The sequence below is a fragment of the Tachyglossus aculeatus genome, chromosome 25, assembly GCF_015852505.1.
Source record: "Tachyglossus aculeatus isolate mTacAcu1 chromosome 25, mTacAcu1.pri, whole genome shotgun sequence".
Lineage (NCBI taxonomy): Eukaryota > Metazoa > Chordata > Mammalia > Monotremata > Tachyglossidae > Tachyglossus > Tachyglossus aculeatus.
In genome coordinates, this window is record NC_052090.1 from 16262345 (window position 1) to 16282449 (window position 20105).

At 48.1% G+C, this 20105-nt stretch overlaps 1 protein-coding gene across 1 annotated transcript in view; it reads left to right on the forward strand.

The window, feature by feature from the left end:
• Positions 1 to 288: 288 nt before the first annotated feature.
• Positions 289 to 20105, forward strand: part of XKR4 (XK related 4) — a 271531-nt gene continuing 251714 nt past the window's right edge. Inside the window, exons 1-2 of the mRNA XM_038766523.1 lie at positions 289 to 425; positions 534 to 1016. Of these exons, the coding sequence (XP_038622451.1) occupies positions 289 to 425; positions 534 to 1016 (620 nt within the window). The remainder of the gene's footprint in view (positions 426 to 533; positions 1017 to 20105) is intronic.

Consider the following 20105-nt stretch of genomic DNA (forward strand, 5'->3'; position numbering starts at 1 on the left):
TGGCGGGGGGCGGGCTCGGGGCGGGATGTTCGGGGAGCAGGACCGCCGCCGCCGCCACCGCCGCCGCCGCCGCTGCTGCCGCTCCTGTCGGCGGCGGCGGCTCGGGCAGCGGAGGACAGCGGCCGCGGGAGGAGCGGCGGGAGCGGGACCGGCGGGAGGAGCAGCGGGAGCGGCAGGAGGAGCGGCGGGAGCCCGGCTCTGGGTGCCCCGCCCGCCGGGAAAGCCGGGCGCCGGGGAGGAGGAGCGGGAGCAGCAGCAGCGGGACAGGTGCCGGGGAAAACCGGCATCATGGCCGCTAAGTCGGACGGGAGGCTGAAAATGAAGAAGAGCGGCGACGTGGCGTTCAGGCCGCTGCAGAACTCGGAGCCGTCGGGGCCGGGGCCGGAGACGGAGCCGGGGACGGGGCCGGGGCCGGAGAGGGAGCCGCCGGCGGGCGGGGGCGGAGGCCGGGCCTCCGCGGGGGGCGGCTGCTGCTGCTGCTGCTGCCGCCGCCGCCGCCGCCGCCGCCCCCGCCGGCACCGCCGCGCCGGGAGCCCGTGTCGGGGGTCCCCGTCGCGGGGGGTCCCGCCGCCCCCCTCGCCGCCCCCGCCGCCGCCGCCGCCGCCTCCGGGCCCGCGGCGCTACTCGGCCTGGGACTGCCTGTGGCTGGTGGCGGCGGCGGCCGTGTACCTGTCGGACGTGGGCACCGACGTGTGGCTGGCCGGCGACTACTACGCGCGGGGCCAGCGCTGGTGGTTCGGCCTCACCCTCTTCTTCGTGCTGCTCGGCTCGCTGTCGGTGCAGCTGTTCAGCCTCCGCTGGCTGGCCCACGACCTGGCCGCCGACGAGCCCGGCGGTCCGGCCCCGGCCCCGCCCGCCGCCCCCGGCCCCGGCCCCGACGGCAAGCCCCGGCCCGGGGGCGACGGCTCCGCCCGGGCCCCGGCCCCGGCCCCGGCCGGGCCCCCCCGCTCCTGCGCCTGCTGCGTCTGCCTCCTGCACACCCTCCTCCACATCCTGCAGCTCGGACAGATCTGGAGGTAGGCGCCCGCGGCCGCCGAGCCTCTCTCCATCCCCTCGCCCCCCCCCTCCTAATCCGAGTAATAATAAGAGACGGTATTCGGTAAGCGCTCGGGGGATGCCAGGCGATCGCTTTTGTCCCACGTGGGGCTCACAGCCTCAATCCCCACTTGACAGATGAGGCAACTGAGGCACGGGGAAGTTGAGTGACTCGCCCGAGGTCGCGCGAGGTGATCGGTTGGTCGCACGTGGGGCTTACAGCCTCAATCCCCACTTGACAGATGAGGCAACGGGAAGTTGAGTGACTCGCCCGAGGTCGCACGAGGTGGTCAGTTTGTCCCACGTGGGGCTTACAGCCTCAATCTCCACTTTACAGATGAGGCAACTGAGGCACAGAGAAGTTTTAAGTGACTCGCCCGAGGTCGCACGAGGTGGTCAGTTTGTCGCACGTGGGGCTTACAGCCTCAATCCCCACTTGACAGATGAGGCAACTGAGGCACAGGGAAGTTGAGTGACTCACCCGAGGTCGCGCGAGGTGATCGGTTTGTCCCACGTGGGGCTTACAGCCTCAATCCCCACTTGACAGATGAGGCAACTGAGGCACAGGGAAGTTAGGTGAGTTGCCCAAGGTCGCACGAGGTGATCTGTTTGTCCCACGTGGGGCTTACAGCCTCAATCCCCACTTGACAGATGAGGCAACTGAGGCACAGGGAAGTTGAGTGACTCGCCCGAGGTCGCACGAGGTGATGGGTTTGTCCCACGTGGGGCTTACAGCCTCAATCCCCATTTTACAGATGAGGGAACTGAGGCACAGGGAAGTTGAGCGACTCGCCCGAGGTCGCACGAGGTGATGGGTTTGTCCCACGTGGGGCTTACAGCCTCAATCCTCACTTGACAGATGAGAGAACTGAGGCACAGAGAAGTTAAGTGACTCGCCCGAGGTCAGAAGAGGTGGTCAGTTTGTCCCACGTGGGGTTTACAGCCTCAATCCCCATTTTACAGATGAGGCAACTGAGGTACAGAGGAGTTATGTGACTTGCCCGAGGTCGCACGAGGTGGTCAGTTTGTCCCACGTACAGATGAGGCAACTGAGGCACAGAGAAGTTAAGTGACTCGCCCGAGGTCTGCACGGGGTGTTCAGTTTGTCCCACGTGGGGCTAACAGCCTCAATCCCCCCCTTTACAGATGAGGCAACTGAGGCACAGAGAAGTTGAGTAGAAGTTGAGTGACTCACCCGAGGGCGCGCGAGGTGGTCAGTTTGTCCCACGTGGGGCTTACAGCCTCAATCGCCACTTGACAGATGAGAGAACTGAGGCACAGAGAAGTTAAGTGACTCACCCGAGGTCGCACGAGGTGGCCAGTTTGTCCCACGTGGGGTTTACAGCCTCAATCCCCCCTTTACAGATGAGGCAACTGAGGCACAGGGAAGTTGAGTGACTCACCCGAGGTCGCACGAGGTGGTCAGTTTGTCCCACGTGGGGTTTACAGCCTCAATCCCCACTTGACAGATGAGGGAACTGAGGCACAGAGAAGTTAGGTGATTTGCCCAAGGTCGCACGAGGTGATCAGTTTGTCCCACGTGGGGCTTACAGCCTTAATCCCCACTTGACAGATGAGGCAGCTGAGGCACAGAGAAGTTAGGTGACTCGCCCAAGGTCGCATGAGGTGATCAGTTTGTCCCACGTGGGGCTTACAGCTTCAATCTCCACTTTACAGATGAGGCAACTGAGGCACAGAGAAGTTAAGTGACTTGCTCGAGGTCGCACGAGGTGATCAGTTTGTCCCACGTGGGGCTTACAGCCGCAATCCCCACTTGACAGATGAGACAACTGAGGCACAGAGAAGTTAGGTGATTTGCCCAAGGTCGCACGAGGTGGTCAGTTTGTCCCACGTACAGATGAGGCAACTGAGACACAGAGAAGTTAAGTGACTTGCCCGAGGTCGCACGAGGTGATGGGTTTGTCCCACGTGGGGCTTACAGCCTCAATCCCCACTTTACAGATGAGGCAACTGAGGCACAGGGAAGTTAAGTGACTTGCCCGAGGTCGCACGAGGTGATCAGTTTGTCCCACGTGGGGCTTACAGCCTCAATCCCCATTTTACAGATGAGGTAACTGAGGCACAGAGAAGTTAGGTGACTTGCCCAAGGTCACATAGCTGACACCTCCCTTCTCTCCTTCTCCAGCCCAGTCCGCACCCTCCGCTCCTCTGCCGCCGCTAACCTCCTCGCTGTGCCTCGTTCTCACCTGTCCCACTTTCGACCCTTGGCCTGGAATGCTAGCTCTCTTCCTCCCTTAATAATAATAATGGCATTTATTCATTCATTCAGTCGTATTTATTGAGCGCTTACTGTGTGCAGTGCACTGTACTAAGCGCTTAGGAAGTACAAGAGACGGTCCCTACCCAACAGTCTTAACTATGGGCAAAGCACTGTTCTAAGAGCTGGGGAGGTTACAAGGTGATCAGGTTGCTCCACGTGGGGCTCCCAGTCTTAATCCCCATTTGACAGATGAGGTCACTGAGGCCCAGAGAAGTGAAGTGACTTGTCCAAAGTCACACAGCTGGCAATTGGCGGAGCTGAGATTTGAACCCATGACCTCTGCTTCCAAAGCCCTACTGCTTCAAAGCCCAACTGAGAGCTCACCTCCTCCAGGAGGCCTTCCCAGACTGAACCCCCTCCATCCTCTCCCCCTCCGCCCCGCCTTGCCTCCTTCCCCTCCCCACAGCACCTGTATATATGCTTGTACGTATTTATTGCGCTATTTATTTATTTATTTTATTTGTACATATTTATTCTATTTATTTTATTTTGTTAATATGTTTTGTTCTCTGTCTCCCCCTTCTAGACTGTGAGCCCACTGTTGGGTAGGGACCATCTCTGTATGTTGCCAACTTGGACTTCCCAAGTGCTTAGTCCAGTGCTCTGCACCCACTAAGCGCTCAATAAATATGATTGAATGGCTGAATGAAGCTGGGAGCACAAAGTGAGAGATGGGATGGAGGCAGGAGAATGAAGAGTGAGGTACATTTAGACAATAAATAGAGTAATAATTCTGTACATACACATATCCAGGTGCTGTGGGGAGGGGAAGGAGGTAGGGTGGGGGGATGGGGAGGAGGAGAAGAAAATGGGGGCTCAGTTGTGGCATTGTGTTCAGCGCTTTGTATTCATCCATTCAATCGCATTGATTGAGCGTTTACTGTGTGCAGAGCACTGGACTGAGCGCTTGGGAAGTACAAGTCGGCAACAGAGACGGTCCCTGCCCAACAACGGGCAATGTGCCAAGCACCGTTCTAAGCGCTGTGGGGGGGATACAAGGTCATCAGGTTGTCCCACGGGGGGCTCCCAGTCTTCATCCCCATTTTCCAGATGAAGTAACTGAGGCGCAGAGAAGTGAAGTGACGTGCCCAAAGTCACACAGCTGACAAGCGGCGGAGTCGGGATTTGAACCCATGCCCTCTGACTCCCAAGCCCGGGCTCTTTCCACTGAGCCACGCTGCTTCTCTACGATGATGAGGAGGAGGAGGTAAAGTGAGCCCGTTGGTGGGTAGAGATTATCTCTCTCTGTCACCCATTTGGACTTTCCAAGCGCTTAGTACAGTGCTCTGCACCCAGTAAACGCTCAATAAATATCATTGAATGAATCAAGTGCTGTTGAGTCGTTCCCTATTCACAGCGACTCCGCCGATCGACTTTCTGCAGAACGCCTTGTCCTCTGCCATAATCCGCCACCTTCCTAACGGTTCTACCGTTATCGCTTGAGCCATTGTCTCCGGATTGTACTTTCTAAGCGCTTAGTACAGTTCCCTCCACACAGCGCTCAATAAATGCGATTGAATGAATGAATCAAGTGCCATCGAGTCGTTTCCCCATTCACAGCGACTCCACGGATCGACTTTCCTGTCTTTCCTGTAGAACGTCCTGTCCTCTGCCGTAATCCGCCACCTTCCTAACGGTTCTTCCCTTATCGCTGTTAGGGTCTTGAGCCATTGTGTCTCTCTGTCGCTGAATTGGACTTTCCAAGCGCTTAGTACAGTGTTCTGCACACAGTAAGCGCTCAATAAATACGACTGAATGAAACTAGCTGCCTCTTCCACCTTCTCCCTGGACTTTTCCCAGCCTGAGTGTCTTCTCCAGAGAATCATGTGTCCTCCTGATTCTGTGCTGGAGGTGCCACGTGCCCTCCTCCCCATTCGAGTCTTACCCATGGCAGCACTTAGAACAGAGCTTGGCACATTAGTAAGCGCTTAACCGTTATCATAATTATTACTCTGATCATTATGGCTCTCGTGGCTTTAGCTCCGCTCTCTAGCACACAGTTGGCCTTGCCGCCCGTTCTGGAGGCGGGGAGTGAAAATAGTCAAGGTACATCACTGACACGTCTCCTTTGCGTCTAAATCTTCCCGCCGACTTTGTCGACGGGGAGGGTCTCCAGACTTGTTAGCCTTTATAGTTCTCGATACAGAGACTTGTTAGTCTTCATAGCTATCTGTTTATATAAACGTACCCTTATTTTGCGTGAACAGATCTATAGAACTTGAGTCGGTGGGAGGATAATTTCCGAGGATAGTAGGGATTCGAGGTTCGGAGCGACTTCTCAATCAAAAACTCACATCTCCATTGTTGTAACTCTGACACTTTATTCAGAAGTAAAGGACTTGGTGACACCCATTCCCCTGTGGGAGATTACAGCATCGGACGATGATACTATGGAGTTCTGGGTCGTCGAGTCCTGGGTGGATGCAAAATGGGACAGATGGGGAGGTTTGCTCTAATGTCGAGTCTACGTCACTTTGTCTCTGGTGATGTGGTCTGTGCCTCTTGGCCTGGCTTCTGATTAGTGAAAACGCTGAAAAGGCTAGAGGTTGCCTGCCTGAGTTTTAATGCTGGTCAGCGTCTAATCGTCGGCTTTGCTGCCATCAGATCCACCGCATGTTATGTCATAGAGAAGCCTAGTGGAAAGAGCATGAGCCTGAGAGTCAGAGGACCTGAGTTCTAATCCTGGTTCTGCCACTTGTCTGCCGAGTGCCCTTGCGCAAGCCACTTCGCTGCTCTGTGCCTCAGTGCCCTCTGCTGCAAAATGGGGATTCAATCCCTGAGTTCCCTCCTACTTAGACTGTGAACCCCATGTGGGACCTGATTATCCTCTATCTGTCTAACCCGATGCTTGGTATTGCTTGACTCATAGTGAGCACTTCACAAATACTACAATTATTATAATCCCCTTCGGTGTTTTGGCTAGAGTGCCAGTATAAATTTGGAGCTGAAGGTCACCTCCACATTTTCCATTTTATAACAACGGCTCACTACAATTTACCCTCACCCTTACAAGGTATTATCTTTTCAAACTTAAAAAATTAGACAGTGCCATGTGTCTAGGTCAGAGGTATGAGTGTACAGTGCATTGCAAAATTGTTGGGTCTAAACCTCAGATACCCTGCTTTTTCATTTACTGTAATGCTGTTCTGTAGAAGGAAGGAAAAAAAAATTAAGACATCTCATGGTGGATCTCTCTTTTTTTGGAAAGATTACTTGGAAATAACAATGGCCATAAAACTCAGGCTATTTACATAGAAATTCCTAGTTTTTCTCTTGAAAGGGGAAATTTTTGAGTCATTCTACCATTTCTTGGTGCCTTTGGCTTGCCAAATGTGCCACTGCTGCCTCAGACACTGACGTTGTAGAGTTCTGGCCCTAGAAAAACTGTTTCAGAGCTCTAGCTTTAAAGTCTGGTGAATTGGCTTACATAGACGAGTCAGCTAGATTTTTTAAACTGTCTCACATTGTGGATGTAGAGGTAACTTCTTAGTGTATGTCATTTACTTAACTGTCAGTAGTTAAAACTACATCTCAGTTGTATCTCTGTATTTTAAGTGCCACATTCCAACCACTGAAGCAATTATTGCACCTTTCTATTAAGTAGATGGAAGGCATATATTTAGCAGCTTTTATCGCTTAATGTTTGTGTGTGGAAAGACTTTGGCTTTCATTTCCCTTCCTTAGGTTTGTTTTTACACTCTGTGAACGTTTATCTGTCATTCATTTTTAGTGTTCTTAAACTGTTTTTGTGGTATCTTCAAAATGCAAAGATTGTTCTTAGAAGTTGACATTTTTCTAACACTCATAAGTCTTTGAGGGCTGAAACAGGCACTGTGATCAGACTTGTACCTGAACTACTTCTAAGCCCAAATTTGTTCAAACACAAAGGCTCAAGTGTTCCCTTTTTCTGAGTAACCCTATAGGGAGAGAGAGAGAGAGACACAAACACCTACAAGGCTTCTCAGAGTGTTGTAAAGATATACCCAGCCTCCTTTTACCACCAGAAAGAGGGGCAGGTGGAGTTGGGCTCCAATCCCTTCCAAGCAAAGGCTTTGCAAGGAGGGGGTTGAGGCGGGGCTAGGGAAGCTAGAGCTGAAGTCCTGTAAATCCAACCTGGTGAATAGGCAGGTATAAGCTTTGGGTTAGTGTGTGCATGAATGTATGTGTGCACGTGTGTGTACACACACGCAAAAAAAACCACAGCTGGCATCCCCAAGCCTATCAGCTTGACTGTTCCTCTGAGCAATCCGTCACAAGGAGAGTCCAGCACACATCAGGAGTGTCTGGGTCCTCAGAAGAGCATTATGTTCCAGCTGTTCAGTAGATACCACTAGGAAGAATGGCCCATGGAGTGGCCTCCTTGCATTGCTGCCAGAGGAGTAGCCGTGGCCTGAGTATAATGAGGGACCTTCAGGGTGACTGTGGGATGACCCTAGATTCCTTTTCCTCCAGAAACCCTCTGCAGAGGCTTCTCAGTAAAACATGTGCCAATTGGCTTCCTTTGTGACCAGAAAATAACAAGAAACAAAGGGGTACAACTGTCTGACCCAACAAACATTCTTCAAATGACCTGTTGCTTTGTCCTCTGGCCTGGGATCTTGAGCTAGAGGGAGCATAACACTGTTAGTTTATCCTTTTGTGGATCCTACTGTTTTTTTGTCCAACGCTATTGGTCCCCCAGAACTTTCAGTTCTACTGTTGTGGTCTACTCCTATTGTTCAGTTGGCACTTTTAGTTCTATTTCCCGCTCAGACCAGCTGTGTCCTTTGACTGTTACAGCGGTCCTGCGTGAACACCGGAACTGAACCGAACACTGCAGATCCCACCAGAGGCCCAGATCGAGCGAAGCCCACAGGGTCATTATTCATGGTTTAGCAAGTTCCTTTCTCAGGTCGATAAAATGGATTTTAGCCAGGTCGGTAACTGTTTATTGTAAGCGTTTGCATGCAAGTCTAGTTATTTTCGGTAGTGGCCAGATGCTGAAACCTCTGGGTTAAAGAACAATCTTCTGAAATAACTAATGCAAGGTTTGCTGGAAAAGCCAGGTGCATTGCAGTCAAGATTCATATTAATTTATAACCATGTTGCAAATGCTAAAAGCAATCGCACATATTCATTTTAATTAAAGTTTCTTATTGGGAGACAAATGGGGCTTTTAAGGCCATGTGGGAGGATGCTGGGAATGAGCCATCTAAACGACCGAAAGTGAACTTTGCTGCCACTTGCAGAGAGGAGGTTGGTTTGAGAGGAGCCACTTCGGGGGAATGGTTGGAAAGGGCTTTCCTTTCCTGCAGGGTCTTTCTCTCTTGCTTCCAGGGGGCAAAGCTGGGGAGCTGAGGGGAAACACACACAACTCAAGGGAGCTGCTCTGTGGAACCTTTGCCCTGTCAGAACCTCGGAGTTGTGGGGCTGGGGAGAATGGGTGTTAAGAGAGAGTGTCCTGCTCTCCAGTTTCCTCTCACCCTCAACTTAGAACATGTTTTCCCCACTCCTGACATGAGTCTAGACAACCCCAAGAGAAGTCAGATGGCCTAGTGGAAAGAGCGTGAACCTGGAATTCAGAAGACCTGGGTTCTAATCCTGGCTCCTGCCACCTGCCTGCTGTGTTACCTTGGGCGACTCACTTAAATTTCTGTGCTTTAGTTTCCTCATTGATACATGTTCTCCCCCCTGCTTAGCCCGTGAGCCCCATGCGGGACAGGGACTGGGCCTGATCTGATGGACTTGTATGTATCCCAGTGGTTATTACAGTCCTTGGTACCCAGTAAGCACTTAACAAATACTACAGTTTTTAAGACCTGCACCCTCTGGGGCTCTGGACTGTCAGGTGAGCGGGACTCTGAAAAGCTGCCACCGGCTGGGCAGCAACAGGGAGAGAGGTGGGAAAGCAGTTGGCTGGCAAGGGCACTGATAACTTGGGTGCCTAATTACTGCCTTTCCCAGGAGGCAGTTCTCAGAGCCCAGCTCTTGGGGAGAATTGGCCCCTCTAGCCTCTGGAGCCTGGAATAATTGCCCAGAATTGACCAGCGGTCAGTCACTGTGACCCTTAACCATCTAAGCAGGTGGACACAGAGAAGACTAATAAGCAGACAGATACAGGCACCTACAGATCTGCCATTCGCTTTTTTAAAAAAATGGTAGTTAAGTGCTTACCATGTGCCAGGCACCGTACTGTTCTCTGTGAGTGTGGGGTTGAAGAAGCTGTGGGGTTTTAGGGCGGGGACAAGTGGGGCTTGGGGTGTGTTGGCAGGCTTTGAAAAGCCAACTGGTGTGGGAGATCAGGTCTTGGGACTGTCCATTCCGGCTTGGAAACTTTCAGGTCTTGCTGGACTATGGGGAGAGGGGAGCTGGAAATCCAGCCCAAAGAGTTGTTGGGGTGAAATGATGGGCATAGAGGTCTCCCCTGCCCTCAAAGAGTTGGTATCTCAAGAGGAAGGTATGTTCTTTGTTGCACAGCATTCATTCAATCGTATTGAGCGCTCACTGTGTGTAGAGCACTCCCCCCTTGCCGTGTTCTCCTTCCTCCACCTTCCCCTCATCCCTCCCATCACCCCCACACACAACTTTCAACAGCCTGAAGTATCCAGCTCTATCTTAAGCTTGATTTCCATAGGCACTTTTTCCACCAGATCAGGTGTGGTCAGTAGTTACCACCCCCATTAACCCTATGTTGATCAAGGTCCCAGGAGTGAAGTAGTGAACTAATTTGTATTTCCTCTGGGCTCTCAGGACCAGCCTCCTACATTCATTCATTCATTCAGTCATATTTATTGAGCACTTACTGTGTGCAGAGCACTGTACTAAGAGCTTGGAAAGTACAAGTTGGCAACATATAGAGACGGTCCCTACCCAACAGCAGGCTCGCAGTCTAGAAGCGGGAGACAGACAACAAAACAAAACATATTAACAAAATAAAATAAATAGAATAGTAAATATGTACAAATTATCAGTCAGTTGTATTTATTGAGTGCTTACTGTGGACCAAGCACTGTACTAAGCACTTGGGAGAGTGCAGAACAACAAGGCCGGTAGACAAATTCCTCACCCACCACCAACTCACAGTCTAGACAGCAACTAGTCCTGTGTATTGCTTCTAGAATCTCCTTTGCCCAGACTTCACTCACTAGGCAAGATCGGACAGTATCGTAACTCTAAAATGGCACTTGTGTCTCCTCCACTAAGGCTCATAGGTGTGCGCAAACCTGTCAGTGAGTTGTGCTCTGATCATAGCCTGGGTCCTCTGCCATCCTGTCTCCGTGTGGACTCTCTGGCTGGTTATTCATTTTATTATCAACTCTTATCGAGTGCCTGTTCTGACCGTAACATTAGGCTAAGCACTTGGGAATGTATAAATTCAACCTTAACCCTGCCGATCAAGAATTTTGAATTTCCAATCAAGGCGGAGGTGAACCCAGAAGCAACAAAATGTCAAAGGTGATGCTCCCCGCTAGATTGATTATGAGCTCCTTGAGGCCAGAATCATAACTACTGATTCTGTTGTACTCTGCCAAGCACTTAGTGTAATCATCTGCACAGAGGAAGTGTTGACAAAATACAGCCAATAGTTATTTTTCTGGTTTCCTCCTCCATCACCAGGGAAGAGGGAAGCAAAGGTCACAGGTTTTCACTATCTTCTTTTGCTGGTTTTTTGATTGGGTGGATGCTGATATTCCACACTGTGGGATTGCTGAAAGGGTTTAATGTTTGCCTGCTTTGTGATCTGCCTGAAGCCCAGGACATGACATTCACTCTCTACTCTCTGCACCCAGCATGGCTATTCTCTTTCTGTGGCTCAGAGATGTGTAGGGTGCCCAGTGTGTTGGGGTGGTTGTGTCAGAACAGAGAACTGAACCTCCAGGACAAGTCAGGTTACAGACGTGTTACAAAGAAGATGGCTTCGACCTAAGCAGGTGGTGTGCATTTTACCTAGAAATGGGTACTTTTGAGGCTTGGGGCTGCTGCCCTGAACTGAAGGAGACCAGCTGGCCTTGTGCCCAGGTTAAAAGGGAGGGAGGAGAGTTTGCCTCTGTAAGTACCATAGTCACGTCTCTAATTCCTTTAGTAACTTAGGGAACCCGAAGTCCTCCAGAGAGTGTCACAAATTCATGAACCTTCCCTGAATGCTGGATTTGGTATTTAGATTGCCGAGTTAGCTGAAAGACATCCAGAATCTCTCAGAATGAGTCCTCTCCCTGTTGACACTGCAGCCAGTTAGGCAGCACAGCTCTTGCTCGTCTAGCGAGAGATAGAATAAATTACCGTATGTGGAAAACACAGGTGCCAGATAGACATACCTGTATCAGCGTCACAAGTCTAGGCTGAGGATTGACAATGTTCCTTTGGGGGTTGTGCAGTAGCATCTCTCAGCAATCAGTTATTCCATCAGTGGTATTTCCCTTATGCTGTCGAGTCATGTCCAACCTGTCGCGACGCTATGGAAGAATGCCAGAATGCCCCGCCTCCATCTGCAATCGTTCTGGTAGTGTATTCGTAGAGTTTTCTTGGTAAAAATTTGGAAGTGGTTTACCATTGCCTCCTTCTGTGCAGCAAACTTGAGTCTTCGCCTTTGACTCCCATGCCGCTGCTGCCTGGCAAGGGTGAGTTTTGACTTGTATGAGATCGCTTTCCACCCGCTAGCCACTGCCCAAGCTAGGAATAGAATGGTTAGGCCTCCACTTGACTCTCCCTCCATAATCGAGATTGGTAGAGTACTGGAAACTCTCCAGGTGTGACCCTTAGAGGGGACACCCAGCTATTATCATTTGTCTATTCCAGTGACAAAAATTATTCCCCCACCTGTTTGAGGAGAAGATGGATCTGGGGTCCTGAGGTTTAAAAGCCTCTTTCAGCCCTTGTTATCCCTGAAGCAGTCAACACCTGCCAATTAACTGGATCATTTATTCAGTCATATTTATTGAGTGCTCGGTGTGTGCACAGTCTTTTAGACTGTGAGCCCACTCTTTTAGACTGTGAGCCCACTGTTGGGTAGGGACTGTATATGTTGCCAATTTGTACTTCCCAAGCGCTTAGTACAGTGCTCTGCACACAGTAAACGCTCAGTAAATACGATTGATGATGATGATGCAGAGCACTGTACCAAGCGCTTGGGAGAGTACAATACAACAGTAAACAGACACATTCCCTGCCCACAACAAGCTTACAGTCTAGGGGCGGGGGAGACAGACATTAATATAAAAAAAATGAGGAGATCTGAGCTGAGTGATTGAGGATGCAGTTGTTGTTCCGCTGATTCCAACAGTTCTTGGGAGAGACTCTCTCCATACTGGGTCATTCACTTAGCTTTTCTGTGCCTCAGTTTCCTCATCTGTAAAATGGAGATTCAATACCTGTCCTCCCTCCTACTCAGACTGTGAGCTCCATGTGGGACAGGGACTGTGATCTGATTAACTCATATCGACCCCAGTGCTTAGAGCAGTGTTTGACACATAGTAATTGCTTAACAAATACCATAATCGTTAATTATTATGAATAGAAAAGAGAAGTTTGTCCTGGTGTGGAATCACTGATGGTAATATAATAATAATAATAATAATGGCATTTATTAAGTGCTTACTGTGTGCAAAGCACTGTTCTAAGTGCCGGGGAGGTTACAAGGTGATCGGGTTGTCCTACGGGGGGCTCACAGTCTTAATCCCCATTTTATTGATGAGGTAACTGAGGCACAGAGAAGTTAAATGACTTGCCCAAAGTCACACAGCTGACAATTGGCAGGGCAGGGATTTGAACCGATGACCTCTGACTCCATAGCCCGAGCTCTTTCCACCTGGCCATGCTGCTTCTCTGTGATACGATAAGCTCATTATTTACGTTTACCTCCTTTTGAGGTTAGAGAGCTTGGCATGTCCAGGAGGGATTTTGGGGATTCCAATTGGGCTGATTTTTGTATTTCAAATTAAGATGAGATATGATGATGGAATTCAGGAAAGAAAACTTTGAACAGCCACTGAGGAAGAGCAGGTCTTTCTTTGTCTTTGCTGTTCATGTGATGGGATTCAGTTGCCATTTTCTAAAAACAATTGTGCTTATAAACCGCTTCTTTAGCAGTCACTAAGTTCTGGTTCGTGAGTATTCATTTTACAGATATGGGGATATAGGAGGGTTTGCCTGGCATTAGGTAGTTTTAGAATCCTCCCAGCCGGGTTGTACAGCAGCTTTAGGCAGTGCTACCCAAGGGGAAAAAGTGTTCGACCGTGCCTAACATTTTTAATGTATGATTCTCTCTCTGTTCCAGAGAGGCAGGATACACAGTCCACAGTCTACCTCCTAACTTCCCTCCCAAATCACACCGTCTCCTGGCACAAGTTATCCGAGAGTTGATGAAGATGAATCATGAAAAATTTATCCTCTGTGGAATTATCTGGAATTGGCCAGGGACTGTAGTCAGGCTGGCTCCAGATGGCTCCTCTGTGGAAGATACAGGTCTCCCGAGGAGCTCTGCATGCTCACCCCGGCCCTTCTGGGACTGTTGGTGATTCCTGGTAGGGGAATTGGCCTAGCTAGGGAGGTCTTAAGGTAGATATTTGCCATCTCTGGTGTCCTGGTTTGTGGAGGCAAAGCCTGCCGCCAACTCCCAAACAGCCAAGTGAGAGGGAAAGCAGAAATAAACACTCAGCCAATGTGAGAAAATCCGCTTTTGTCTGAACTGTCCGGATTCACCCAGAAGTTGTTCTGGCCGGAAGTGCCTGGGTAACAGTTGTCATCATCATCGGTGGCATTTATTGAGCTCTTCCCGGGGTCAGAGCACTGTACTAAGAACTTAACGGTCCTTTAAGAGAGACACTGCACAGCTGTTCTTCTTTTCCACTGAGCATTTTGAAAACTGAAAATGGCTTAAATGCTAGCAAGAGGGAGTCCACTTCACACAGGGAAGAACCTGATGGTCTATATATATGGTTTCTGGAAACTAAGTGAAAATACACTGTCTTAGAGAATAGCATAGATTGAAGTTGGCCCTTTCGACAAAATAGATATCGATATTCTGAGACTTTCATAGCTAACGTCTAATGCACTTGATTCTGTGGCATGCAGTAGTTAATCACTCGACTATTTTATTTTCATACTTTTCTGGGCCAATGCTGAGGGCAAAGCTTAGAAGTGGGGAGCTGCAGAAATCTTAATGGCATTGTCAGGTGTAATGCAGACGATAACAAAATACATTAATAGGCAAAAAGATAGCAAGAGATTGGTTGTAGAAATGATGATGTCATTATCAAGGTTAGGCTTCCTTTCAGTTCCAGAACCAGTGCTGTTTTTCCATCACTGATTCAATGAGCAGGTAATTGAGTTTTAGAGTTAATTCTGAATAGTATCAAGTTTAGCCCTTTCAGTAGATAATGGTAGTTTTGTTCTTAGAAATACATGTTAGTGTCATCATTGATTCTATGGGCATGAATGGGTTAAGGGGTGGATGGTTCAGAGCTACCATCATGTCTGATTTTTTGTTACAGATTCCTGCAGTGTTCCATATGCCACAAGCAGAATGGTTTTCACCCTTGCCACTCATTGTTATTTTACTGTAAAATTGCAAAAACACAGAAATACTGTATGGTAGAGGCTGGGAAGTACAACAGCCTCACTCTTTTTTCACACCTTCACCACGTGCACAACTGTTTTTTCCTACAGTGATGATAATGGTATTTGCTAAGCACTAACTATGTGCCAAGCACTGTACTTAAAACACTAGGGGAGATACAAGATAATTAGATTGGATCCAATCCGTATCCCACATGGGCCTCACAGCTTGAATAGAAGAAAGTAGAATTTAATCCCCGTTTTACAGAATGAGAAAATTGACTAGAATCCAGGACCCTTGACTCCCAGGCTCCTGCGCTTTCCACTAGGCCACACTACTTCTAGGCCACACTGATTCTACTAATGGAGGCCCAGAGAAGTTAAGTGACTTGCCCAAGGTCACACAGCAGTTATGTGGTGGAGCTGGGATTAGTAACCAATCCTAGCCAACCCTAATTCTAGTTCTAATACTAATCTGTGAGGATCTAATCTGTTTTGTTGTCTGTCTCCCCCTTCTAGACTGTGAGCCCGTTGTTGAGTAGAGATTTTCTCTATCTGTTGCTGGATTGTACTTTCCAAGTGCTTAGTACAGTGCTCTGCAAACAGTAAGCACTCAATAAATATGATTGAATGAATGAATCAATATTGTACCCAAAACAGACTAATGCTGTAGGAAGAAGGTGTTGTACATAATTCTTCTGTGGAGTTAGAGCCAAATCGTCATGAACATTGATCTAGACTGTGAGCCCACTGTTGGGTAGGGACCATCTCTATATGTTGCCAACTTGTACTTCCCAAGCGCTTAGTACAGTGCTCTGTACACAGTAAGTGCTCAATAAATACGATTGATTGAATTTAAAGCAGAAAGGACTATACTGTGCTGGCTGAAGGGAGAAAAGCTTGTACATGGGCTTAAGAATGTTAATGATAATTTTGGATCCCTTAAAAGATGTGAGGAACCAGTTTATAAACCAAACACTTAGCATGGGTTGTTTTCGGGTGTATAAACTGATTTATATCCTATTTGCTATTGGTCTTTTCACCACCTCTGCCGAAACTACTCAAGCGATAGTGTTAGGTTGTCCCTCACTCTTTTTTCTCCCAGTTCTCTATTCCAAAGAAACGTAAGAGTGAGAGGCTGAAGGGCTAGCAGTGTCATTTGGTGGCACATTTGGTTTCTGAGCAACTTTACCAAGTCACCAAGTGGGTGAAGAGCTAGAATGTGTGCCCTATTTTATCCATGTAGGCCACCCTGTGGCAACTTTCATCTGTGGGTGGTTACCCACTGTCAGCAGTATCATGACTGGTTGTGAAAGCCACCTATATTTACTGTAGGGGATCTAGAACGAGTTTACAGACTTGATAATTCCTGCTCTTAATTTCATGATCCGTAAGCGAACTTTTGGGATAGGGTTGGCTTTTTAAGTCAATACCAGTAATGTTCCATAAGGGAACTGCTTACACAAATAGAGCAGTGGGCAGTGTGTGAGGTAGGTGGTGATTAGTCAACCCATAAAAAATCACAAAAATATAGGACAATCTGCCATGGGCTGACTATTTTGAAAGTGCTATCCAAGTTGAACGTGACTCAGTCTCGGGAAATTACTTAGACTTTAAAAAATCAAATATGTGCCGTTTTAGAGTCAGGAAGTCAATGTTCCAACTACAAACTCTGGTTTTCTCTTTCTGCATCTTGCCTCAGTATGACAGTTCAGAACCTGGGCAACAATTGTTGGTGAGGGCGGGGGAATGGAGTCCAATTTTCTTTCCCATAATCGTGTCAATCACCCAGTTCTAATGATCCAGGAGAGGGCTCCGTGAAGGGTGACCATGTAGGAAAGGGAGCAAATATTATCTTAATGATGATGATGATGATAATAATAATGATGGTATTTGTTAAGAGCTGACTATATGCCAGGCACTGTTCTAAGCACTGCGGAGGATACAAGCAAATCGGATTGGACACAGTCCCTGTCCCATGTGGAGCTTACAGTCTCAATCCCCGTTTTAAAGATGAGGTAACTGAGACCCAGAGAAATGAAGTGATTTGCCCAAGGTCACACAGCAGCAAGTGGTGGAGCTGGGATTGTTGCATCGCTTTGCAGACCCCAAACTGTGTTTCAGATTATGGAAAACAAAGCATCTTCAGCTTAATGGTAATAGCTTGATTTCCTAGACTGGAAGTGTCTGGAGAGCAGGGAGAATGTGTGATGTTAGTGTTACACTCTTCTAAGTGCTTATTAAAAAAGCCGAACACTTATCAGGCCTTCAAAATATACCACTGGGAAAAGAAACAAAAAGAATGTAATTGATGTCGAGATTCTCCCAGATGATTTACATGACTCCTCATCTTTCTCCTTGTCCCTGAGTCAGTTTGGGCCAGGGAAAATTTTTTTGTTAATTTTTTTTTAATGGTATTTAAGCACTTACTATGTGCCAAGCACAGTATTAAGCACTGGGGTTGATACAGGTTAATCAGGTTAGTTACAGTCCATGTCCCAAATGGGGCTCACATTCTTAATCCCCATTTTGCAGATGAGGTAACTGAGGCACAGAGACATGAAGTGACTTGTCCAAGCTCACAGCAGATAGGTGGCAGAGCTGGGATTAGAACCCAGGTCCTTCTGACTCCCAAGACCATGCTCTATCTACTAGACCATGCTGCCTCTCATCTATCCTTAATAATACAGCAGTCATTGTAGTAAAAAAGAAGTGTTATTCTTACCAATTTAGAAGGCAGATTTTTCCCCACCCAAATACCAGAAAGCAGCATAGTTTCCTACTATTCCCTTCTCTCTTTCTTTCTCTCTCTCTTTCTGTCTCCCTCTCTTTCTCTATCCCTCTACCTCTCTTCCCCACTCCCAGTCAGAGATGGGAGCTGCAGCAGGTTGCTGAGGTGACAGTATTCCTCTTCCTCTCCTACTGAGCAGTCCAACTCTATTCTCTTGGACTGAGCTGAGTCCTCTCCTTCATGTTTCCCTGCAATCAGTCAATCAATCAATCAATCGTATTTATTGAGCGCTTACTGTGTGCGGAGCACTGTACTAAGCTTTTGGGAAGTACAGGTTGGCAACATATAGAGACGGTCTCTACCCAACAGTGGGCTCACAGTCTAGAAGGGGGAGACAGAGAACAAAACCAAATATATTAACAAAATAAAATAAATAGAAAAGATATGTACAAGTAAAATAAATAAATAGAGTAATAGAGTAATAAATAAATAAAAAGAGTAATAATAGAGTAATAATAAATAAATAGAGTAATAGAGCCAGCCTGCAGAGACCGGCTGTATGGTGGGCACCAGAAATTACAGAAGGGGGGTTGCATGCTCAGGCCAGAGTTTGATGGGACTGTCCTGGAGCTTTCAGGTTGGTGAGGTTGATATCTTTGACTCATACTCCCGATAAGGGATTCAAAGGCAGAGCAAAGCAGGGACAGATACTGTGTAGGGTCACTTAGTGAGCCCAGAGTGAAATGTCATCCAGAATCTGGGGCTCATATCAGTCCTCAATTCAGGGAACACGGGAATTTGGAGAAATGCCTTTACTGGGTTAGACCAATAATCTAGCCTACCCAGTATGCCGTCTCCACAGTGGCACCAAAGAACATCTGGTGGAAAAGTGTAATAGTTTCCCTCTTATACCACATGCTTTCTCTAACTGCAACAGAAGAGATTGGGAGAAGAGTAGATACAATTAAAAGAGAAGAGTAGATAAAATTTAAACAGAAGAGAAGAAGAAAATGAACCCTGCTTGACTGGAAAATGTAAACCTCTTGCTCTTGGAATAGAAAAGCAGCATGGCCTAGTGGAAAGATCACAGGCTTAGAAGTCAGAGGACTTGAGTTCTAATGCCGGCTCTGCTACTTGTTGGCTCTGTGACTGTGGGCTAGTCACTTCACTTCTCTGTGCCTCAGTTCCCTCATCTGTAAAATGGAGACTGAGCCTCACGTGGGACACGGACTGCGATCAACCTAGTTAGCTTGTATCTACCCCAGTGCTTAGTACAGGGCCTGGCATGTAGTAGGCACTCAATCAATACCATTGAAAAATAATTCTGAACTTAAATTTCAGAAGACAGAACTGGGAAGCGTTTGAAATACAGGGAATCCCAGTTCCACTTCAGCACCCTTCAGCACAGCATTTGTTATGAGCTTCATCTTGTTGGAATGCGCTTCATGGATGAATAGGCCTGTATTTCAGAATTACACCAGGAGAGGAAGCAATATCATGGCCTAGTTATGATGTAATTCCCCAACAGTGCTTCCGAGAGTAAGAATGTGTTATTCAAAGTGATCACGACACGAGTCTGTGCATGAAATTTGCAATCAAGTTATAATGGTACGGACATACAAACTGTGAATGTGTTGATGTATTATCAATTAGATATAATTTTGTAATACAGTATAAATGATTACCAGAAGTGCATTTGTTCAAAGTCAGGTTTCTCCCCTTGCCACAGTAGCAGGTGTTGCTATGCTTTCACTTCCACTTCTAGGCATCTCCACCTGTCCTTAAGCCAAAACCTTCTTGTTCTGTTCAGGGCTCTTAGCTGTTTCCCCTGAAAGTTCCTACATTCCCTCTTTGTTGGCATACCTCACCAGTGGTCACTTCCCTTTCTCAGAGTTTGGTGACTTGGAATCTCAGCCATCATCTGGAGCAAACTGAGGAAAGCAAGAGGTAAGGTATTATACAAAAAAGGAGCAGGGGGAATGCGGGACTGTGGGGCGGGGAAACTGAATTCTTGACTGAGAATGTGGTTCTCTTATTCTGCCAAATAGGCTCAATGCTTGGGAAAAGGGGAGTCTTGGTAAACAAAGACCCTTTTCTCGCCTTATCTCCCTCTCCCCTTTTCACCCCAGGTAGTGAAAATAGAAGTTCAGACATTCTCAAATTGGCTGGCTGCCATGCACCTCCCCTAATGAGGAAGATAAGCAGGCAGGGGATCGGGAAAGCAGCGCTATGCACTCATGGGTGTTGCTGGCATCCCATCTGATGGAGATGATGCCATTTGGAAACCTGGATTACCAACTCGTTTCCTTTATTTCCTTGACTATCCATCTGGCAACCCACTTTTCAACTTAGGACCTCAAGAGAGGCCGGTTTCATGTCTACGCATATCTGCTTGCATCCAGTCTATGTTGTAGTTTCACCTATAATGTGACTGCATCTGCTGACACCTGGAGGTAAAATGAACCACGTTTTCATTGTGATTTTTATGACAGTAAGGAGTGCTAATTGCACTGCATTCCCATGTGG